This window comes from Aotus nancymaae, unplaced genomic scaffold (genome assembly GCF_030222135.1).
Source record: "Aotus nancymaae isolate 86718 unplaced genomic scaffold, 86718_ANA_hifiasm-v0.15.2.pri h1tg000072l, whole genome shotgun sequence".
NCBI classification, from domain to species: Eukaryota; Metazoa; Chordata; class Mammalia; order Primates; family Aotidae; genus Aotus; species Aotus nancymaae.
Genome location: NW_026988487.1, coordinates 15,147,587 through 15,171,186, shown reverse-complemented (window position 1 = coordinate 15,171,186; position 23,600 = coordinate 15,147,587). Strand labels below are relative to the sequence as shown.

General features: G+C 51.2%; 2 protein-coding genes across 9 annotated transcripts in view; both read left to right on the top strand.

The window, feature by feature from the left end:
• SSH2 (slingshot protein phosphatase 2) overlaps positions 1–10,667 on the top strand; it is a 288,187-nt gene extending 277,520 nt beyond the window's left edge. For all 4 annotated transcript variants that reach the window (XM_012449295.2, XM_012449294.2, XM_012449297.2 and 1 more), the window contains 2 exons: positions 450–1,284; positions 3,368–10,667. In XM_012449295.2, coding sequence (XP_012304718.2) covers positions 450–1,284; positions 3,368–5,452 — 2,920 coding nt within the window. In that variant the 3' untranslated portion in view covers positions 5,453–10,667. The remainder of the gene's footprint in view (positions 1–449; positions 1,285–3,367) is intronic.
• A 3,886-nt stretch (positions 10,668–14,553) lies between these two features.
• On the top strand, positions 14,554–22,233 carry CORO6 (coronin 6). 5 transcript variants are annotated; one of them, XM_012449301.3, is made up of 12 exons: positions 14,554–14,672; positions 15,875–16,133; positions 17,533–17,655; positions 18,085–18,214; positions 18,303–18,484; positions 19,104–19,223; positions 19,633–19,752; positions 20,208–20,312; positions 20,400–20,545; positions 20,911–20,968; positions 21,072–21,302; positions 21,394–22,233. In XM_012449301.3, exons 2-12 carry the CDS (start codon positions 15,936–15,938, stop codon positions 21,514–21,516), a joined length of 1,536 nt encoding a protein of 511 aa, XP_012304724.1. In that variant the 5' UTR covers positions 14,554–14,672; positions 15,875–15,935; the 3' UTR covers positions 21,517–22,233. The 5 variants fall into 5 exon arrangements, with proteins under 5 accessions (XP_012304724.1, XP_012304725.1, XP_012304726.1 ...); XM_012449302.3 differs by lacking the exon at positions 19,104–19,223; XM_012449303.3 differs by lacking the exon at positions 21,394–22,233 and having other exon boundaries at positions 20,816–20,968; positions 21,072–21,161.
• The last annotated feature ends 1,367 nt before the right edge of the window (positions 22,234–23,600 follow it).

Below are 23,600 nucleotides of genomic sequence, written 5' to 3'. Positions count from 1 at the left end.
AGCTACTCTGGAGGCTGAGGTGGGAGAATTGCTTGAATCCAGGAAGCGGAGGTTGTAGAGCTGAGATTATGCCACTGCACTGCAGCCTGGAAGACAAAGCGAGACTGTCAGAACAAAATAAAAGACAAAAATTCTGAAATTCACACTCCTCCTGCCAACAGTGTATGAGAGAGCTTGTTTGGCCATACCGTCATCAACACTTGCTGTTACCAACCATTTTAATTCCTGTCAGTCTGATTAGGTAAAAAAAAATCAGATCTTGCATTCATTTGTTGTTGTTTTGTTTTGTTTTTTTGCTATTGAGTGTCTTTTCAAACATTTATTGCATAGTTCCATTGAGCAATAACAAAGCATTGCAAGTTAAGATTTATCTGAGAGTGTTTTTCCTGGGAGGGTGTTGATTATCTTTACAAACTAGATTATTTCCTGTCCCCATATGTCCTCCACAGCAAACAGCGGCATAACAAACTATGGAGATCTCATTCAGATAGTGACCTCTCAGACCACCACGAACCCATCTGCAAACCTGGGCTAGAACTCAACAAGAAGGAGATCACCACCTCAGCAGACCAGATTGCTGAGGTAAAAACCATGGACAGTCACCCATCCATACCTCCTGTCTTTGTGGAACATGTAATCCCACAAGATGCAAATCAGAAAGACCTGTGTACCAAAGAAAGAATGATCTGCTTGGAGTTTACTTCTAGGGAATTTCATGCCGGACAGATTGAGGATGAATTAAACTTAAATGACATCAATGGATGCTCATCAGGGTGTTGTCTGAATGAATCAAAATTTCCTCTTGACAACTGCCATGCATCCAAAGCCTTAATTCAGCCTGGACATGTCCCAGAAATGGCCGACAAGTTTCCAGACTTAACAGTGGAAGATTTGGAGACAGACGCACTGAAAGCAGACATGAATGTCCACCTACTGCCTATGGAAGAATTGACATCTCGACTGAAAGACCTCCCTATGTCCCCTGATCCTGAGTCACCAAGCCCCCAGCCCAGTTGCCAGACTGAAATCTCAGATTTCAGTACAGATCGCATTGACTTTTTTAGTGCCCTAGAGAAGTTTGTGGAGCTCTCCCAAGAAACCCGGTCACGATCTTTTTCCCATTCAAGGATGGAGGAACTGGGTGGAGGAAGGAGTGAGAGTTGTCGACTGTCAGTGATAGAAGTAGCCCCTTCCAAAGTGACAGCTGATGACCAGAGAAGCAGCTCTTTGAGTAATACTCCCCATGCATCAGAAGAATCTTCAATGGATGAGGAACAGTCAAAGGTAAAAACTGTCTGTATAGTTTTCCACCTAATGAAGTTCTCTTCAAAGGCAAAGCATTTTGGATTCTGTTACATTTATTTTTGATGGAGTGTCTGGCTAAGATTTTCCTTGAAAACTTAAGGTTTAAATATTTTTTAAATAATTTGTGTTTTGGGAATTTTATCTTTCTGGTGTCATTGGAAGCACTTCTAAGAGGGGATGACAAAGGAAGAGTTAGCCAAACAAGTGTCCTGACTGAACAATGAGAAGTCCAAAGCAGGTAATATCAGATCTTACCAAAAAATGCCAAGGACTCAGATGCTGCCTGAGTGAGAGCTGTGTTTCTGAGAAGATGGATTTGTTTGGGAAATTCTTATTGTCTCAAAAGAGTCAAAGACTAGATGTGTGTGAATAGCTGTTAGAGTAGCAACTGCTTCCCATGCTGAGTTACTGCTGTTAATAATGTGCCTGACTTCTTCATCTCCAATGCTGTGGTACTTAAGAATCAAGGGGAAATGAATTTGCAAGCAGACAGAATTCTAAGATTCTTCTTTGTGGCATAGAAGCTCTTACAAGCCATCTCAAACCAGGGAAAGAATCACTATATCGCATCAGTTCTAAGACTCACACTTACTCATATTTTGACATTTATGGCATTGTGATGCATCTTATAAACAATAGTGTCTTAATATGATACAGTAGTTGGAGGAATAAACTGTGACACATTTACTCTAACATACCAAACTTCACTTAATGATTTTAGTGGAGCTAGGTAGATTCTTTGCATCTCCTGATGTCCGTCTACTTATATATACCACTTTGTCCATTACTGATTTGTTCTCTCTCCTTAACTACCCCACTGTAATTCTTGTCTCTGCTTCTGTCTTTTCACTACTCCCAAGGCTGTGCCTCTGTTTCCTTTCTACTGAGAAGGCAGAATGCTTGTGCTCTCCCTTGGGCCAGTGACTGTAGCAGCACTGACAGAAATAGCCTTTCTGCAAAGTCCCTGGTCATATGAGCACTCCCTCCATGGCCCATGCACATACTGGGCCCACTATGGCTTCTCTCCCGGTCTTGGCGAGTTTACCTCTGCCTGATGTCATGGCACATTTCCCCCAAAGGCATTACTGACCTTGTTAGTTTGTACTAACTCTGACTCTCTTTTGAATGAGAAAGACCAGAGCAGTTCCCAGGGAAATATACTTTGAAGGCTTATAAAAATGTTAACTAGATTGATATTCATAATGATAACTACTCTAAGAGGTATCCAAGGATCATTCCCAGATTTTGAGTTTTTGTTTTGTTTTTTTACAGTACGACCTGATTTTGCATTGGTCAGTATTCTTTGCCCTTGTTCTAAATCCATCTGGGAATTTGTAACTGGCAAAATAGTAAAATTAGAGAGTTACGGTTTCTGAGTTTGCTAAGAAATATAGCTGTGTAAGCCAAGTAAACCATTCCCAGAAGGAACCATGTAAAACTTAGAGATTGTGTAGTCAGATAGTCTATGCCCCTGCTTGTAAGTACTGGGATGCTGTTGCTAGGGGAAGCAGTGGGAGGATGTGGGTGAAAGCTAGCAAGACGGAGGAGGGAAGAGAGCAGTGAGTCTCCAAATCAGACATCAGATGATAGCCTCGTCCACCTTGCCCTATCACTGGGACATATCTAAGCAGGCCACTTAGCCCTTGAATGGAACACTTTCCCTCAGATAGGTTAGAATCAAACTGGAAGTTGATAGGCCATAAGGGAAAGGTTTCATTTACCACAGTGTGGCCTGAATTCTGGAGGCTCATAGTCTTAGGGAGATATAGATTATAGGCGCCTCCAAAGGTATTAGCTGTTCACTGGATTGGAATTCTGCTTAAGTAAACAGAACAGAAAGTTTGGTAGACAGTATCACAACCTATAACAGATTTTGTTGAATTCAGTTTTTTTCCTGTAGTCTGACAAAACAGATGGGCAGAGTATGGTCCCAGGCACTCCATGATTTGTATTCTCATAGCCAGATAGGTTGTCCTGGATCAGAGGATTAATAAGCAGAAAATCCAGCATTTTCAATTAGACTACAATTCTCCATAATCATCTCACTACTTTCTTTTCTTAGGTAATCTCAGAACTCGTCAGCCCAGACATCTTCATGCAGTCTCACTCAGAAAATGCAATTTCAGTCAAAGAAATTGTCACTGAAATTGAGTCCATCAGCCAAGGAGTTGGACAGGTTCAACTGAAAGGAGACATCTTATCCAACCCATGCCATACACCAAAGAAGAACAGCATCTATGAGCTGCCCCTTGAGAGGGTCCAGACCCCAGAGAACAAACCTGGACATGTGGAGCAAGACGAGGGCTCCTGCACAGCCCAGTCTGAAGTAGCCAAAGACTCAGGGATGTGCAACCAAGAAGGCTGCCTAACCACACACTCATCTATAGCAGACATGGAAGAAGAGGAACCAGCTGAGGGAGAACAAGAGCTCCAGGCCTCAGGGATGCACCCAGGTGCCAAGTGGTACCCTGGGTCTGTGAGGCGAGCCACCTTGGAATTCGAAGAGCGCTTACGGCAGGAGCAAGAGCATCATGGTGCTGCCCCGACATGTACCTCATTGTCCACTCGTAAGAATTCAAAGAATGATTCTTCTGTGGCAGACCTAGCACCAAAAGGGAAAAGTGATGAAGCTACCCCAGAACATTTGTTTGTCTCCAAGGAACCAGAGATGAGCAAAGGCAAAGGGAAATACGGTGGGTCTGAGGCTGACTCACTGTCCCATTCTGAGCAGAATGTCACTGTTCCAGCTCCCAAGGTACCGGAGTTTGACCACTTGCCAGCTCCTCAGGAGGGCCCAGGGTCAGATACTGGAACACAGCACGAAGGAGTCCTGAAGGATCTAAGGACTGTGATTCCATACCAGGAGTCTGAGACACAGGCAGTCCTTCTTCCTCTTCCCAAGAGGGTAGAAATCATTGAGTATACAGTTACATCACCCGATCACACTGGGCCAGGGAGTGAAATAGCCACCAGTGAGAAGAACGGAGAGCAAGGACTGAGGAAAGTGAAAGTGGAAAAATCTATCACTGTGCTTTGCGCACTGGATGAAAATCTAAACAGGACTCTGGACTCCAATCAGGTTTCTCTGCACCCCCAAGTGCTACCTCTGCCTCATTCTTCCTCTCCTGAGCACAGCAGGCCCACTGACCACCCGACCTCCATGCTGAGTAGCCCTGAAGACAGAGGCAACAGCCTGTCGACAGCCCCGGAGATAGCAGCACCTTTTGTCAGTCACACAACCCAGTTACTGTCTGCCAATCTGGATTACCTGCATCCCCAGACTATGGTTCACCTGGAAGGCTTCACAGAGCAGAGCAGCACCACAGATGAGCCCTCCACAGAACAGGTTAGCTGGGAAGAAAGTCAAGAGAGCCCTCTCTTCAGTGGCAATGAGGTGCCATATAAAGACTCCCAGCTAAGTAGCGAAGACCTAAGTTTAATTAGTAAACTTGGTGACAACACTGGGGAGTTACAGGAGAAACTGGACCCATTACCTGTAGCCTGTCGACTCCCACATAGCTCTAGTAGTGAAAACATAAAGGGTCTCAGCCACAGCTGTGGTGTGGTGAAGGAGCGTGCTAAAGAAATTGAGTCTCGAGCAGTTTTCCAGACAGGGCTTACCAAACCATCCCAAATGAGGCGCTCAGCTTCTCTCGCCAAATTAGGTTACTTGGACCTCTGTAAAGACTGTTTACTGGAGAGGAAGCCTGCCTCCTGTGAATTCCCTCATCTCAAACTGCTTCAGCCTTTCCTCAGAACAGACTCAGGCATGCATGCCATGGAGGACCAAGAGTCCCTAGAAAACCCAGGTGCCCCCCACAACCCAGAGCCCACCAAGTATCTTGTAGAACAGCTCACAACAACAGAGTGTGTTGTGCAGAGCAAGCCAGTGGAGAGGCCCCTTGTGCAGTATGCCAAAGAATTTGGTTCCAGTCAGCAGTGTTTGCTCCCCAGGGCAGGACCTGAATTGACTAGTTCTGAAGGAGGCCTTCCCGTGCTACAGACCCAGGGACTGCAGTGTGCATGCCCAGCCCCAGGGCTAGCCGTGGCACCCCGTCAGCAACAGGGCAGAACTCACCCCCTTAGGAGACTGAAAAAGGCAAATGACAAAAAACGGACAACCAACCCCTTCTATAATACCATGTGATTCTGAGCCTACACATGTGACTTTCTAGAAGAAAAGTCTGTAAAAGGGGCAGGTGTAATATGTAAGAAACATGCACTTTATTGGTTAATTTTATAATATTTTGGTCATTTTACTGTTTCTGGCGCATGCAGGGTTTGGTTTTTCAGTGTGTATGTGTGTGTATATGTAAGGGGAAAGAGAGATTGATCTGGATGGCAAGACCGTTTATCATTTTTTATTTAAAAAAAAAATCAAACCTCAAAAAAAAAAGTCATTTTCAGAGAACACCTTTATCAAAGGCAAATTGCTGTTTTTCAGTCAGCTGCCACCTGTTTCTCCTTTTGTCCTGTGAGAAAAGGCATAGTTGCTTGATTGAGGGAAGGAAGCAGATTTGGAGGCCTGGAGATAAAGCTGGGAATTCAAAGTGTTCCCCTGCCTTTGTGATGATGGTTTGGTTTCCAGACCTGAGGCATTGAATGGGCTAAAGGGTAGCCAGAGGTCAGAGGGCTCTCAGCCTTCATCCAGTGGCAGCCCTTCAGAGTTCCTGAAGGAGGCAGGTTCTACTTTGCTTTAAAAGAGGGTCTTCGGTATTCAAGTGTATCATTACAGTAAGGCATGATCATGGCTGGCTCTGCAAATTCATCTTACAGTTTTTTCCCCAAGAAAATTATTTTTGAAATGAAATTAAAAGAGGACTCCAAATGAAATCCAAGTGGTCTTCTGTAGAGGAAAGCATGATAAGAGAAGGAAGACATAAAGTTGGGGATGGAGAGGCTGCTGCCCAGAAACTGCTTGGGCGGTGGGATCCACACAGGTGGGCCTGTTGTTTCTCCCTGCCAGAAAAACGTGCTCTGCAGTGTCCTCCCAACTAAAACCACAACAGTGACATGTTTGAAAAGCAGCAATCGAAAGTCAGTGTGTTCTTGTAAAATGAATACGCATGTAGGGTTTTAACCCTTTCACTACTTGAATAATTCTTTGGGCCTTCTGAGTTGAATGGCCATATTTTCTTCCAGTTTATTTTCCTTCCCAGTGCTTGTTGCCCCCATGCTGCCTACTTTTTTTTAATTTCATAGATTATATTTGAATTGTTACATATGTTTAACACCATTGAATGCAATGTTTTCTTTTCTATATTATCACTGTTAACACTTGACTTTTTTTTCCTTTTCCTGGAAGGTTTGTCATTTCTCTAAAGTTTATACACAGTATTTATGTACATAATATTGTTACTGTCTTACAGTGTTTTGTTGTTCATGTGGTAGGGTATTTTTTGATTTATTCTTTTTAAGAAGGAGTAGAATTGCAACTGGAAAACACACAGACACCAGAAATAAAACTGTTGGGTGTTGATAGGAATCTGTACAGTATGTTGATGGTGGTTGTAGTTGTTTAAATGGAGACTTCTAATCACCAGCTCCTGCCAAATTATGCATTAGTAACTTCTTCCTCAGAGACACCCCTAAAGGCTCCCATTCGGTCACAGTGTGACTGAAAGCTGATTTTTCTTTGAGACTGAAATCCCAGAACAGTGTTTGTCAGTATCTCAACCACAGCCAGGAAGTATATGTGAGCTGCCCAGAATGGAAGTTCCTAGTGGAGGCTGAAGGCCACAGGAGCGGCCTCAGCCAAGGGCAAGTGCCCACAGCGACTCCATTTAGGATGCTGTCGCTTTGCTACTGTCGTGGAGATTCTTAACGCAGGAGCACCTGCCATAAACAAGCCTCTTGCAGCTTCTTACAGAAAACAGATTTAGCCTGGCATGAAACAGCTCATTAAAACTGAAAGAGGCTTGCAGATTTGCTTTCTGTTAGCTTTTGTTGATGTCCACATTATTGAGGATTGACTGAGTACAGACTGGAGACAGGTTTTTGGCTCATTGCAGCACTAAGAGGAAAATACAAATGCATAGACTGTCAACGTGATGTCAGAGGCCAGAGTTTGATGGGGCAGATGGCAGGGCAGCATAAAAGATACAGAAAAGGTAGACTGGGGACAAACAGGAGCTGTGAAGTTGTATGGAAGCCAAGGTTGGGTCTGATGTCACTGCCAGGAGGCAGGCTGGACAGAAACCACTTGCTAAAAGCGTCTTCATGGTGTCGTGATTATGTGTACCCTGTGCTGTTGCTCAGTAGTTTCCTTGAATGTTCAAGTATATCATCCACACAGTTTTGTGATTCCTGGATATTTGTGTGTTGTAAAGTGTTTTGTTAGGTGGTATGAACCAGTGTGAGGAGGCTTGAGACAGGGTTATGGATTTCCAGGACTCTTCCATCTAGACTGCCCTGCCTTGAAGCAGTGCCACTACCAATATGATGGGGAAGGGCAGGAAATTGTGGTAGGGTGGGGAGAGGATTTGCATTGGAAGTTAAGAGATTGGATCCACTCCTGGTAACCCCTTATGATGATGACGTCCCATGCATTAAGAAGTTCAAGCAGGACCAGCGTTTTGGACTGTTCCCTTTTCTCCCCACCACTGTGTTTAATGCTCACTCACTGCATTAAATAAGAACAAAGATGCGACAAAACCCATGAATGCTCTGGGGGCGGGGCAGACAACTTTTTTTTAAGAGCAAAGGAAACAGTCTTTCTACCTTTTTATAATTACATTTTTTAATCATTTAGTTTACCTGCCTAAATAAACATCTTCTAGAGTGTCTGTAATTCAGCCATGCCAAGGAGTTTTTCCAGCCCTTTCAGACTCCCAGAATTGGGTGTTCCTGAGTTATTTACATAGCTGAGCAATGTCCAGGGGAGGTGCATAATGAGCTGTTAAGGACTTCCCAGACTTCCTTCTCTTCAGACTCTTATAATCTCCAGTGGCCTGTTTCCCTTTTCTTCTGTTCATGGAAAGCCCAGACCTAAAACAGCAGATTTGATAGACTGGCCAAGATGAACAGGAAAAACCATGACCTCTTGCCCAGTGCGTGTCTGTCTCTCTCTCCCTCTCACCCTCTCTCCCTTTCACTCTCTCTCCCTCTTTAAACCACCATATACTCTCACAGTTATTCTGGAGGAGTGTGTGTGCAAGTGTACACATATGTGTACATGCATAAAAAGTCGATGTTTTGGTGCATGGGGTAAAAGCCCCAGGAGTATACAGAATTTGAGCTGAACCTGGTCAGTAGAAAGGGAAACCCCAACACTTTCTTGATTTTTGGAAACATCTAGGAGTAATGGATATTATAGTAGAAGCGTAGTACAGTAATATTCACCTCTCTTCATTTTAGTTGCCTTTCAGATGCTAAATGTTTGGGATCATTCCTCCCTTCTTAGTCTCTTCGGGATCTTTAGTATTTTCCTGGTTCTGTGTCTTTATCCCTACTGATATTTCCTCCTTCTCATTTTGCAAACTACCCAGAGCTCCAAGGACAGCCTGAAGATCTCAGTGCCCCAGGCTCTGAGGTCTCCTGCTCACAGGCCCCAGACAGATGCTGTTGGGTAAACCCAGAGCTTCCTCTAAGAAGCTTCTGAGATGTAGCAGGTCACAGAAGTGTTCACCTGTTTCATCTGAGGATTTCAGTTGTGAATTGATCTAGGCATGTTTGGTAAAAATGTTTTTGTGAGAGGTTTTTTTTAATTTTTTTAAAGAAAGCATTATGCAGGGCCGGGCGCGGTGGCTCACGCCTGTAATCCCAGCACTTTGGGAGGCCGAGGCGGGTGGATCACGAGGTCAAGATATCGAGACCATCCTGGTCAACATAGTGAAACCCTGTCTCTACTAAAAATACAAAAAATTAGCTGGGCATGGTGGTGCGTGCCTGTAATCCCAGCTACTCAGGAGGCTGAGGCAGGAGAATTGTCTGAACACAGGAGGCGGAGGTTGCGGTGAGCTGAGATCGCGCCATTGCACTCCAGCCTGGGTAACAAGAGCGAAACTCCACCTCAAAAAAAAAAAAAAAAGAAAGAAAGCATTATGCAAAAAGTCACTTTTAAGGGCATTTAAAAATTTTTAAATAAAGCCATTCCTTGGCTTTTTTGAACTATTTGTGGATACCTTGTTTACATTTTGAATATTAAAATGTGCATCATCTTGTTGGCCACTCAGTCCTGCAGGCATCTGTGCCCTGGCTGTCCTGTGTCCTCATGCAGAGCAGTGCCATAACGGTCAGCCCTTGTGAATAGGTGGGCATACCCTGAAGCTGACTTCCATCTGTGTCCTGTACTCCCAGCCAGCACTCCCTATGGAAATAGTTGTCATTTCCTCAGTGATGGTATGTCTTATAGTGATGGTTGTAATGGTGAATGGCTAGTGTCATTTTGTTTAATTTTGTTTTGCTTTTTGATGGTGGATAAGATGAAATTTTAGCTGTTTCAGTACCAATCCAACTTAAAAGCATCTTGGACTTTGTTTTCCCTTCCAAACTAAAAGATCAAGGCATGTATTAGACACAAGTGTATTTGCTGCCTCCACTCCTCTGACACGCATATTAGGAAAAAGCCTGCCACCAAAGCAGGAAGCTGCACACTCCTAACCCTTCTCCCAGGGTGTGGAGTCCGTTGACGCCATGAAGAGCTATTGCAGGGTGCTTCTGAACTTTTCCAGCCTGGAAATGGAGGGTGACTGGCCCTGGCTCCTGCTTTGAGAAGAGAACCAGCCTCATTTTCTCAGTGCCCCAGAGATCTAGGACAGGATTTCTAAACTGGAATCATCCTTAATCAGCTTGAAGATCCCCCAAGAGGCATTTGACTGGTACTGCCATCTGTGTCCTCAAAGCAATACTGGTGGCAGTGTCCTGTGTACACGTGCAGAGCTAATACCCAAACTAAAAACTGGGTAACTGGCCCTGAAGTGCTTCCCAATCAGTAAGCCCACAGGGAAATGTTTGATTTTTATGTTTTGTTGGATTTTGTTTTGCTTGGCATATCTAAAGGTGCCTTTTCTTCTTTTTTCCTGCTTTGTTTTGTAGGACTTGTTCTAAACATGGAAAACAAGTCCAGAAGACTCTCCCTCTGACTGTTACCTTTGCCCCAAGCCACCCCAACTTTTATGCTCACATTTTATTAAAGCAGGTGCTCCCTGGAATCTCTGGGACCTTTTTGAGGCATTTGAAGCAGAATATAGAGTGGTCTCATCTCCTTCCTTAATCTTCCTGGTGGTTGAGATGTTCCACTTGTACCATAGATTTTTTTATTACTGATGTGCTCCGCTGTTTTTAAATGTGAACTTGTGTGCAAATGTGCAGATTAAATGTTCTTGTTACAGATTGAATAAATTTTTATTTTGAAGATGAAACGTGTACGTCATCAGATGCAACAAAGGAGGGAGGTGCTGGATAAGTGTAAGGGTTAGAAGAGGGAACACAGTGAACAAGCAGTAGTTCTCAATGATTCATCCCAGTCATGTCACCCTGAAGAGAGAGCTGAGCCCTCAAAAATAAATAAAACTTGCCACTTTCCACAAAATAAAAGACTAGATAGGAGATAGGATCACTAAAGATTATTTCAGGCAGTGTGGCTCCAATGAAGTGACCAAGCTGGGAATGTGCCAGGTTAAGGAGGCACTTGCCAATGCCACCACCTGAATGTTAGAAGAAAGAATGAAAAAGCAAAGGGACCAAAATTCCTCCACCATCTGTGCTACAGAGTGACTGATTTGGGACAGCTGTGGTCACCTGCCCCAACAGACTAGATTTGTTTGATGGGTGACCTCTCTGGACATAGTGGGAAAGAGCTAACAAGCTTTCAGCTCAAGGCATCTCAGCCCACTGAAAAATTTCTAGAAATAGGACATGAATTTCCAAAGAAATAAAAGCTTATTGCCAGGCATGGTGGCACATGTCTAGTCCCAGCTATTCAGGAGGTTGAGGCTGGAGGATCTCTTGAGTCCAGGAGTTCTGGGCTGTAGTGCGCTATGCCGATCAGGTGTCCGCACTAAGTTCGGCATCAATATGGTGACCTCCCGGGAGCGGGGGACCACCGGGTTGCCTAAGGAGGGGTGAACTGGCCCAGGTCGGAAACGGAGCAGGTCAAAACTCCCGTGCTGATCAGTAGTGGAATCACGCCTGTGAATAGCCACTGCACTCCAGCCTGGGCAACATAGCGAGACCTTGTCTCTTTAAATAAATAAATAAATAAATAAATAAAAGCTTATTACTCCCACCATTAGAAGAGAAACATTGGTGTCACTGATGTAGGAGAGAGAGGGGGCCAAAAGGCAGTTCCATAAAATGGCCTGGGGGTATCCCCACTTCTCCCACCTTTTCACACAGATTCATCGTGAGATGTTTAGTGGTGCCATTCATCGCGTACAAGGGAGTGCTACCATCTAGGGAGAGCTCAGTTTCCAGTTCCCAATTGCTAACAAAATTTACTGAAGTTCCCCCCAACCAAAAAAAGAAAAAACTGCCTTGAACTAAAGTCAGCCTGCTTCATTCTGAATCATCCATATTAAGTGGAAGGGCAACAGTGCTGGTCTTTAGCTGGAGTGCATGATGTTGAAGGTAAGGTCTTTCACAAAATATTCTAAGGGTGCCTCGGATCCCTGACCAATCTAGATAACCTCAGTCTTGGCTTTCTAGCCAAAGCAGATGGACCAAATCATGGTTAAGTTTCCAGACTACCTCATCCAGAAAATGGCTTCCTAAAAGATGAAATCTGTAGCTGTCTTCTATGGATTGCAGTTCAGAGCTAACAGTTCAAGAGGGAGGCACCAAGCCCAAGTAGCTTCTTCCCCTGGTTGGTTCTTCTTACCTTAACTCTGCCCACTCACAGCTCTGCCAGGCCTTGGCAGCCAGAAGAAGGCTAGAGGGCAGAGCTGAGCTGCACCAGGCCCAAGCAAATATCTGAATCCCTGTACACAGAAAGCACTGCCCTTCCTAGATGATGGAACTGAAGGGAGGATGCATTGATGGATTCCTGCTTCCTAGTCCCAAGCCCTTCCCTCTAGAAGGGAGTCTCCTGTTCTCTTTAAAGAGAAGCAGTGTGGGGGTAGTAGGGAAGGGGCTATTTCAGAGGTGGCACCCCTACTCTGCTAAGGAGTGGTGCAGAGTTGGAAAGAATCTGACCCAATCCTGTTCATTTTGCAGCCCAGAGAGCTGTAAAAATATGACAATTGAGCCAGGTTTTTAATTCATGCCAGGCATCCTTTCCTCTGTGCCACACAGTATAAACTCTCAGTTATGCTTTAGCTTAGCACATGTGAGATAAAGTGACACTGTCCTTCAGGGAGAGGCAGAAATGAATGGTGTTGGAAAGCATGGACCAGATGCCAGACCACTTGGGTAAGAATGGTAGCTACATCAAGTACCAGTTGAGGTTGTGATGGGTAAGCCAGCTAAGCTCTGTGGCTTCATTTCCTCAACTGTTAAATAGAGATAATAACAGGACCCACCTTAGAGGATTGTTTTTTGTTTTGTGGTGTTTTCTTTTTTGCTATTTTTTGTTGCTTTTTTTTGAGACAGAATCTCACTCTGTCACCCAGGCTAAAGTGTGGTGGCACCATCTCAGCTCACTGCAACTTTCGCCTCCCAGGTTCAAGCAATTCTCGTGTCTCAGCCTCCCAAGTAGCTGGGATTACAGGCGTGCACTACTACACCTGGCTAATTTTTGTATTTTTAGTAGAGATGGGGTTTCACCATGTTGGCCAGGCTGGTCTTGAATTCCTGACCTCAGGTGATCCACCCACCTCAGCCTCCCAAAGTGCTGGGATTATAGTCGGGAGCCATCACGTCTAGCCTAGAGGAGTATGAAATTGGTATGTATAAAGCCCTTAGAACAGTGCCAGTGCCTAGCACATAAGCATGGGTTATTGTTGTAAAGGAGCAACTGAGTAACTCGGTATTTTCCTCCTAATCATGTGCCTGGAATCTTTAGGTAAAAGAGAGATGACTCATGTACCCTCATACCCTGCCCCTGCACCCCTATGCCAGGAGTTATTTCTGGAGCACTCGTAACAGTTTTTGATTCTGTTCCCCACAAGCCACTGACTCTTTTACAAGAGAAACAAAGGAGCCTTGTGGGGCCCCTCATGGTTTCACCACCTTCACTCCCCTTTCTCCCCAGTGCTGGTCTCTGCCCTTCGGAAAGCTGTGTTCCATTCACTCCCAGGTGTGCCCTGGAGAGTGGGAAGTAATAACTGGCCCCATGATGCCCTTATGATCCAAGGGAAGAAATCCAGGCAATGTGCAGACACTGGGTAAAATGGAGCTACGGGACTGGTTGGTCTTCACTGGCTGCATTTTGATCAGATTCCCTTTAATCTCCTTGACTTCGGTCAACATTCAGTTCTGTGGGTATTGGGGGATATGGGGGAAGCTTACCTGGAACACAGTCGGGCACCAATTCAAACAAGGCACAGAAGACATTAGGAGTCTGACCTCTGGGCTGGCTGCTCTGACCCCTAAAATGTGACTAGAGATCTGTGCCAGCCTCTCTCCCCTGCATCTGGGAGGGAAGGGAGTGTCAGGTGGATTCACTTTACACTTGGTCCCCTCCTTGGTCTTTCAGCTGCTTCCTGCCCTGCTCCATGCAATCCTCTCTAATGGGGGGAAATGCCTAGCACAGAGCCAGCATTTTAGGTTTCTCAAATGACCGCTTTTGCCATTCATAACAATAACTAACATTCACAGCCCTGTGTCGGGTGCCCTCGCACGTGCCCTGGATCAGGATCAGTCTGGGTCCTCATCTTCTAGGGCCTCTTTCCCTCAGGGAGGCCTGAACGTGCAGTCTCGCAGTCCCCGCCGGTCAGGACAGCTAAATTGGGAGCGCGATTGCGGCTGGAATGCGGGCGGAGGCACCTGATCTCGCACGGCTGCCCACTCTAGGGGCGTGCGCCCCCTCACCGGCTCCCGCGCCGTGTCCTGCTCTGTGTCTGCGAACCCAAGCCTCCCCTGCCTACTCAGGAGTCATGGAGGGAGGGAAGGAGCGTGCGCACCCCGCACGCAGCAGCACACTTACTTTTGAGGCTTTTCCGAGGCCTACGGAAGCTCGGAGCGGATCGGGAGCGCTCGACTTTCCCGCCTCTGGAGGGGACGGGGTAGCTTTGGCCCTGGCCCCGCCCCTACGCTAGGCCCCGCCCCCTCAGGTTGATGGCAGCGGCAGCTGGGGCTGCAGCAGCGCCCGGCCCTGGAAAGCCGCAGGCAGCGGCCGGAGCGCGGAGCCGGACGCCTGGGTCTCAGACACTGCGGACACCCAGAGAGGCGGCTCCTTCGTCCTGACGCCTTCCTCGGCCCCCAGCGCACTCGGGCCCGCTTCGCAGAAGAGTCGCAGCGTGAGCGCCCCGCAGCCCGCTCAGGACCAGGTACCCAGCCCCCCACACTCGGCCGCCACCACAGCCGGCGGAGCAGACGGGGTCCCTGAGGGGCAGAGGTCTGCGCCCCCTCCCCTCTCGCCGCCAAATTCGGTTTCGGGCAGGAAGGACTTGGTGTCTATATTTGGCCGGACATCGGCCAGCGTGCCTGGAGGGCGCAGACACCTCGTCTCGAAAGAACGCAGTGCTGGGGCAGGAGGCTGGAGAAGGGTGCGGGGAGGCCGGGCCTCAAGCTCGGGGCCGCAGAAGCGCCTTGAAGGGCAAACGGATGCTGGGGCTGGGGTGGGGCAGGAGCCACTGGCTGGGGCTTTGGGAGTGCTCAGTGTGTCCTCTAGGGAGGCCCTAGCTGGAGAAAAGGCACCTCACCCTCCCCACCCCTGCAAATCTGGCCTGGCCGTAGGAGGGGACAGGGGTGGAGGGTGGGGTTGAGGACCCCATCCCTAGAAGAGTTCACTAGGAAGAAGGCCCAGCCAGGGCAGGGACCCAGAGGAGAAACCCTACAAACGTATGGTAGGCAAAAGCCGGAAGACCAAGATCAAGGCCTCCTAGAGAAGCCTGTGTAGGGAGGAGTGGGAGGTGAGAGATCCACCCCACTCTGTGCTGCCACCCGTCTCCCCAAGGCATGGGAAGAAATTGATGAAAACAGTCTCAGAAAGGACTCAGGTTGGCTGACAGGAGGAACTTTCCCCTTGGCAAATTTTAGAAAAAGGCAAAACCCCATCTGCCTGAACTATGTCAGAGATGCAAGTTTAGGATCCTGTGGCGGCCGCAGGCTTCGCCTTATATCTGGCTTTAAGCCAAGATCCAATGGTCAAGGCCTCCACTTCTGGACAGGTGCCTCTGAGAGCTACAGCTACTTCTATGAAGAGATGCTCATCAAGGCTGGCAGTGGGGGTGCTCGAGGGCAGTGTGGCATTGAGGCTCCTCCCAAAAACATTCCAGCGTCCAGGAAGTTGTCAGTGCCTTAGGCTCCACAATCTCCTCAGCCTGGGTCTCTATGGAGAAGCCGGACCCCAAATTCTAGCCCCTTACATTAAACAGCATTTTATACAGCAAATTAACTTCCCCATACTTTTACCACCTTCAAGAAAGCTCCCTTCTTCTAGGACCAGATTCTATATGGATTTATACCTGAGTCCTAGCCAGATAACCCTTCTCACCGGCCACCTCTCCACTCCTCCTCCCTCCCACAGCTCACAGGACTAAGGACCAAAGGCATTTCTGGGCACTAAGATCCTACCTCTGCCCGCAGCTATGAGCAGACGTGTGGTTCGGCAAAGCAAGTTCCGCCATGTGTTTGGGCAGGCAGCAAAGGCCGACCAGGCCTATGAGGACATCCGAGTGTCCAAGGTCACATGGGACAGCTCCTTCTGTGCTGTCAATCCTAAATTCCTGGCCATTATTGTGGAGGCTGGAGGCGGGGGTGCCTTCATCGTCCTGCCTCTGGCCAAGGTGAGGGACCAGGGAAAGGAAGCAAGTGGGAGGACACTGGCTGGGGCCCCTGGGGACTCAAAGCATCCTGTGTTCTTACCTTGTTCCATTCCACAGTTAGGAGAAGCGTCTGTGTGGATTGGCTCCTCCCTGTTCCTCAAGCCCTCAAGAACCAGAAGGGAGGCCACCCCATCCCACTCTAGCATCATGGTGGCCTACTCCCACCCTCTAGCCCGTCCACCTCTCCATGTACCATCCCATTCACAATAGGGACCAGGAGGGGAGCTGGGTCATAGAGACGGTTGGGACACAGCACAGCCAAGCCTGGCCAGATACCGTCTCTGCCTCTCCTCATCCCACATCCCATCATGTTTTGGGTGTGGAGATTCTCCTCCCTAGCCCAGGATGACCATTGGATTAAGTCACATCCCAAGCAGCAAATTGAGGACAGGGTCAGGCTCTATCCAAAGAGTCCCTGGTTACCTCCAAGGACTCTTGCAGTGAAGTCAAAAGAAAGGGAAGGGCAAGGAATGACATACAAGGCCAGACCCTCCCTACCCTCAGGATGGGGACCAGGCAGTGACTGCCAGGTTAGCTTCATAACCTTAAGCCCCTTGACCATCCACATCCCAAGGATGACTCTCCCCCTACCCCCAAGTTATGACCTTGACCTGGATTCTGGGCCCTACACCTTGTTAGGGGAGGCTCCACAGGTGGCAGGGTCAGGAAGAGGCCTGACAAAGCCAGTGACTCACCCCAGACAATGCAGACACCATCCAGGGACACAGGCCCCAGGGCTCAAATTTCAGCTGGAGCTACCTCCTCCCCCAATATGTCTGCTCTTTGAGTACCTCATAGCCACCCTTTCCCTGCTGCCTGGTCTGGACCAGTGCCTGTCCCTGCAGAGGCCTCAGAGCCCCCACAAGCTGCCTATGAAGACCGAAAAATAGGTGGGCCCCAGCTCCCATTTGGGGATAGTAGGCACCAGGACTGCTTGCTGCTTGGAAGAGATCTGCCAAGGGAGGCCAGGAAAGGGCCGTCCAACACTACACTTATACTCACCTAGACCTCTTCCACCAGGGGATTCCCACAGACATTTCAATAGGAGAACAGGCTCAAGAACAGCCTCCTCCAAGTAGATGTCTTTGGAAGAGCCCTGGGCTAGAAAGTTCAAATCTCAGCTCTACCAGTATCTTGTTATTTGTCCCTGGTGAAGTCATCTTACCTCTCTGAAAAATGATTTCAACTCTGTCTGCCTTCAGTAAAGTGCAGGAAGTGGACTGGATGGGGTTAGAAGGGTGGAGAGGGGTCTACAAAGAGAAAATAGATAATAGGGAATTGAGATGTAAACACATCTGCTACCCACCCCCCAAAAAGCTCACAGGAGAGTAGCCCCACATCTTCCTCTCCAACCCCTCAGACAGGGCGAGTGGATAAGAACTTCCCACTGGTCACTGGGCACACTGCTCCTGTGCTGGATATTGACTGGTGTCCACACAATGACAACGTCATCGCCAGTGCCTCAGACGATACCACCATCATGGTAGGAGCCAGGTGGCTACTGCTGGGCAGTTGAGCAGGGAAGGCTGCCTCACCTTTGCTGGGGAAGGTGCTAAGGATGGTAATAAGGGAGGTGCTGGGTCCCAGGGCCCTGCCCTGTGCAGCTCCCAGACTATTTTTAGCTATATGCCCACCCCCTCCCAGGATGCACTGCTTAGGACTAATTATAGCCACGGCCAACTTGAAGAGGGCAGAGCCAAGCTCTGAAGTCTCCCTGCTGGAGTGAATGGGAGGTCTCTGGAGAGCTGGCAGCGCCCCCTCCTGGCTCCCAGCTGCTTCTGCCCTAGGCATGCACCACCACATCTTGCCCTGTATTTGACCCTTACCACTCAAGAGAGCCAGTAGGATTAAGGAAGGTAGGGAAGGGCTGGCTCCTCATTCCACCCACCGTATGCCTTTTCTTCCTACCCAGGTGTGGCAGATTCCAGACTATACCCCCATGCGCAACATTACGGAACCTATCATCACACTTGAGGGCCACTCCAAGCGTGTGGGCATCCTCTCCTGGCACCCTACTGCCAGGAATGTCCTGCTCAGTGCAGGTCTGGGAGCTAGGGAGGGTTCCCCCAAAGATGGGTGGGCGGTGGCAAAGGCCAGACCCAGGTGACCATGCCTGGCCACTCTGGGCAGGTGGTGACAGTGTGATCATCATCTGGAATGTGGGCACTGGGGAGGTGCTGCTGAGCCTGGATGATATGCACCCAGACGTCATCCACAGTGTGTGCTGGAACAGCAACGGTAGCCTGCTAGCCACCACCTGCAAGGACAAGACCTTGCGTATCATTGACCCCCGAAAAGGCCAAGTGGTGGCGGTGAGTGCCTGGCCTGTCCACTCCCCAGCACCCCTGACCAATGGCCAGCTGTCAGCACCCTGTACCCACCATCATCAGAGCCCCTGGTACCGGCTTTCACCTGTCACATCCCTGCTCCAGAGACTAGCCCCCTTCCCCCGTCTCTGCAACCACAGGTCTCTGCCCTAAGTAAGCCCCCAGCCTGCAATTATCTGCCCAGCTCCTGTTCCCTCCCCTCCCTTGCATCTCAGAAGCTCAGAGAAGGGTTCCTCGCTTTGGGATTGAGGAGGGGAGAAGCTGGAAACTCCATCCTCCCACCAGAACCTGCATGAAACCTGAGCTCCGGGACCCCTCTCCTGTCAGCCGGCACCCAGACGCATCTTTCGGGGTCTGGGGTCTGACACTGGCTCGAGGGCTGGCCCCTTCTCCTTGTGGACCCGCTGGGCAGGGGATGGGGGCAACCCTCGGGCGTTGCTTATTCCAGCCGGGTGCCCTGGGAGGGCGACGGCCCTGGCCTCGCCGGCCTCAATCTAACCTGGGGTGCGGGTGCGTAGGGCGCGTGCATGTCTGTGTGGAGCACGTGTGCCGAGCGCGGTCGGGTTGGGCGTGCAGCGCTCTAACCCACTAACCCCGCGAGCAGGAGAGAGCCCGGCCTCACGAGGGCGCCCGCCCGCTGCGGGCTGTCTTCACCGCAGACGGGAAGCTGCTCAGCACCGGCTTCAGCAGGATGAGTGAGCGGCAACTCGCGCTCTGGGACCCGGTAGGCCAGGCCGCGCCCGCTCGCTCCTTCGCTGGGTCCACCGGGAGGCACTCTCCCGGCCTGTGGCTGGTGCCCAAGAGGCCCGAGCGGAGCGGGGAGCTCCCGTTCGGGAAAAGCCTCGCTGCGACTCCGACATCCCCTGCTCTAGGGAGCGGCCTTTGAGCGCGCTTAAGGGTTCGGGATCTGCTGAGAGCCGCGTGCCTCCCGCTCTCTCCAGGCCCGGGTGCCCTCCAGGTCAGGGGCCAGCCGTGGCCCTGCAGGAAGCTGAGTGCTTAGGCCCCTTTTGTCTCTTTCCCGCCTCCGCTCCCCCACCCCCCACACCCAAGTCAGCAAGCTGGTTGCTCATCCCTCCATGCTCCTCAGGGCAGGCAGCTGGGTGATGCCCCTCCCTGTCTCCCCCTCCCCCCAGGAGAGGTTTGCGGCCCACGAGGGGATGAGGCCCATGCGGGCCGTCTTCACGCGCCAGGGCCATATCTTCACCACGGGCTTCACCCGCATGAGCCAGCGAGAGCTGGGCCTGTGGGACCCGGTAACACAGCTGGAGGCTTGGGGTGTGTGCCCCGGGGACTGGCATCACGGGAGAGGGGCCAGGCACCCCCCACCTGCAGGGCATGCCCATCTGGACAGGACTGAAGGCTGCTGCCACCTCTGCAGCGCCTGCCATCCTCACACCCACCCCTCTGCCCAGTTTTGCTGCGTCGCGTGAAGGATCCTGCGCTGGCGCCCCCACCTGGTGATGCCGAGTCCCTGGGGGTGGTTTGCTGTGACTGCATGCGGCGCGCAGCGGGTATATGTGCAGGGGAGGAGGAGTGATTGCGCAGGGGAGGAGGAGCCATGTGCCAGGGGAGGGGCCTGCAACTCTGGTCACTAGAGGTTTGGGGCATACGATTTGAGTGGGGCAGGAAGCGTAAAGGAGCTTCTGGGGGTCCCGAAGTAGCACGGGAGAGGGGGGCAGGGCTGGTCACGCCTCCTGTGCTTGGGCAGAACAACTTCGAGGAGCCAGTGGCACTGCAGGAGATGGACACGAGCAACGGGGTCCTACTGCCCTTTTACGATCCCGACTCCAGCATCGTCTACCTGTGTGGCAAGGTGCTCACGGCAGGGCAGGGAGGACGGGGCTGGATGGAGATGTGGAAGGCTTGGTCCGGCTCACCTCTGAACCGACTGGTTTTGCAGGGCGACAGCAGCATTCGGTACTTTGAGATTACCGACGAGCCGCCTTTTGTCCACTACCTGAACACGTTCAGCAGCAAAGAGCCGCAGCGGGGTATGGGTTTCATGCCCAAGAGGGGACTGGATGTCAGCAAGTGTGAGATCGCCCGGTCAGCAGCCTTGGCCCCTTCCGAACACCTGCCTGCCTCTGTCCCCTCCTCATGTCGGGTCCTAGCCATGGGGCTTCCCCAATAATGCAATGCTTTGGAAAAGGGGGGCAGAGGGATAGGACAGTTCTGTTTCAGTGCCAGACCCACCGCTCACTCGCCTGACATTCTCAACTTCAGTTTCCTCATCCATAAGATGATGGTGAACACACCATCAACGGTGTTTTACTACAGAACCAGTAATGTGTGTAATGTGCAATATATGCATGGTAGGCGCTCTGCAAATGTTGGCCTTCAAACCCCTTGGTCTCAGACAGAAGTTAAGGACGTGGAAGTCTACAGGGATGCTGAACCCTGCTCCCTTATAGGTTCTACAAGCTGCACGAAAGAAAGTGTGAGCCTATCATCATGACTGTGCCCCGAAAGGTGAGGGGCCGGAGAAGGGTTGGGCAGGGCTACGAGGCGGAAGGGAGCGGAGCAGGCCCCGCACCTCTCTCACGCAGGTCCGCCTGTCAACCCACCCCCGCAGTCAGACCTGTTCCAGGACGATCTGTACCCGGATACACCGGGCCCGGAGCCAGCCCTAGAAGCGGATGAATGGCTAGCCGGCCAGGACGCCGAACCTGTGCTCATTTCGCTGAGGGACGGCTACGTGCCCCCTAAGCACCGCGAGCTCCGGGTCACGAAACGCAACATCTTGGACGTGCGCCCGCCCTCCGGCCCCCGCCGCAGCCAGTCAGCCAGCGACGCCCCCTTGTCGGTAAGATCGGCCCCGCTGCACTCTGGCCCAATCTACATCTCCCCACTACCGCCCCTATCCTACACGGCCTCTCTATCCTCCGCCCCAGCAGCAGCACACCCTGGAGACGCTGCTGGAGGAGATCAAGGCCCTCCGCGAGCGAGTGCAGGCCCAGGAGCAGCGCATCACGGCTCTGGAGAACATGCTGTGCGAGCTGGTGGACGGCACTGACTAGCTCCGCGTGCCGGGCAGGGCGGGGTGCACAAGCTCGGCCCCGCCCCAGTTTGTGGTCCCGGACTCCGGACCCCACCTTTCTGGGCTGGGGCCGGGGGGCGGGACTGGGAAGGGAACTCCGCCCTTCACGGGAGACCAGGACTCTGGGAGCGTAGGGGAGATCCGCCTCGTCTGGGATTCGGCTGGAGCTGGCCTAGGGAGGCCTGGGGTCACCGGGGGGTGCTCAGCAATGGTGCTGCACGACGAGGTGGTGCCCCCCCTTTGTCCTCCGCCCAGGGTAGGGAAAGTGCTTAGTATTAGGGTGATGCTTGGGGATATTGGGGAACCTAAGTTTGACCTCAAATGGGTGGCGATTCAATGGGCCCCCCCAGGCTGGGGAAAATGACAGCGCGTCTCCTAATCAGCTCATTGAATTCCATCACCCTGAGCGGTAAACCAGATGGGCGTCACCCCAGTTCTGCAGACACATACACAACCCGTTTGCTGCAGAGCCGGACCCAGTGGCTACACCCACAGAGGTCTATGGTAGAGAGCTAGCTCCTTCTTTCCACCGACAAGAGGCGAAGGCGGCTTCTTCGAGGCAGCCCCCGCGGAGAAATCTCGAGAGAACTGGCATGATGAACTAGGTTCATCTCACACACACACACTGCCCCCAACCCTCTGCCGTTGCCTTGACTCTGAGAAAAACAAGACGTACTGAATGAAACACTTTACTAAGCTTCGGTCTCTGCCTCCTGCATGGGTGGGGGTGAGGGGAATGAGACCCCCCCTCCAGCCTCTGCAAATGCCACCCCCAGGCTCCTGGGAGACCTGGTGATGCACTCCTAGGCTCAGGAGCCACCAGGCAGCCTCTTACCCTAGAGTTCTCCCCACTCTGAGGTTCAGAAGGACCCCAACCTGCACCGTAGGTGGTCCCCCAGTAAAGTCAGGTAGGAAAAGCCTCTAGTTTGAAGCCTCTTTTATTGTGCCTCAGAATCAGTCTGGTGCCCCTGGCATCAGGGAAGGGAGTGGGAGGAACAGTTTCTCTTTGTTCTTTTCTTCCATCCCTTTTTGTGTCCCTTCTGAGCCTCACTGGCTGAGCCGGGAAGGCTAGTCCCAGACAGGCCCGGGACAAGGGTGTGCGGTGGGCCCCTGCCCCTGGCGGGGTCTGTGCTTCTCTGGGTAGGTGAGGTGGGGCAGGGGAGAGCCGGGGGTTAGCACCATTGGATGAAAGGTTTTAGAGTCAGTCCCCGTGTGAGGGCAAGTGGGATGTACAACCACAGAGGCTAGCAGCAGCTGGTGGGAAGGGGTGGGGGTGGCGCCAGGGCCCTGGGCGAGCCCTTTGTGTCCAGTCTAGTCGGTCTAGTGCTTACCCCAGCCCAATATGCTCCCCACTCTCCGAGGCACCATGAGGGAGTCAGGGCTTGCCCAGGCCAGGGGGCTACGTTGGACACACTCCCTGATCACAAAAAAGAAAAAAAAATGTGCCTTGGGGGGATGGGACTCCAACTTCTGGCTGCCCAAAAAGAAGTTGGGACCACCCTGAGACCCAGGACGGGTGTGGGGGCTGGGGGAGCCGGGCACCCCGCTAAGTGCACTTGACGCTGAAATGCCGGGGTGGGGGAGGGGCTGGGCCCTTGACGTGCTGGTTTGTGTCTGGGACAAAGCAGCGACACAGCACGCGGGGAGCTCAGCTGCCCCCCAGGGGTGAAGAGCAGAGATGCAAAGGCTTCAGGGGCAGTGTCCTGGAGTGGGGTTAGTGAACAGAAATGCGGACCGGCCAGAAGGAGCAAGGGATGGGGACAGCGCTCCTCTAAGGATTAATCTCCCCCTCAGGACCGCCTGGCTCCGCCCTTGGACAGATCTGAGCCCAGGGGACCGGGCTGGGGGTCAGGATACAGCAAAGCAGGGGACCAGGCCGTGCCAGCTGCCTCCAGGGCCCTGGCCTGGAAAGGTACTCCGCTCCCATGCCGAATCCCTCCCCGAACCGTGCCTGGTGCGCTGCTGCACCCCCGAGGTGGTGGCTCCAGTCTCCAGCCGCCGCTCGGCAGGCGCACAGGCTCCAGTCTCTGGGCGTGGTGCGCGTGGCGCAGGCGAGGGCCCAGC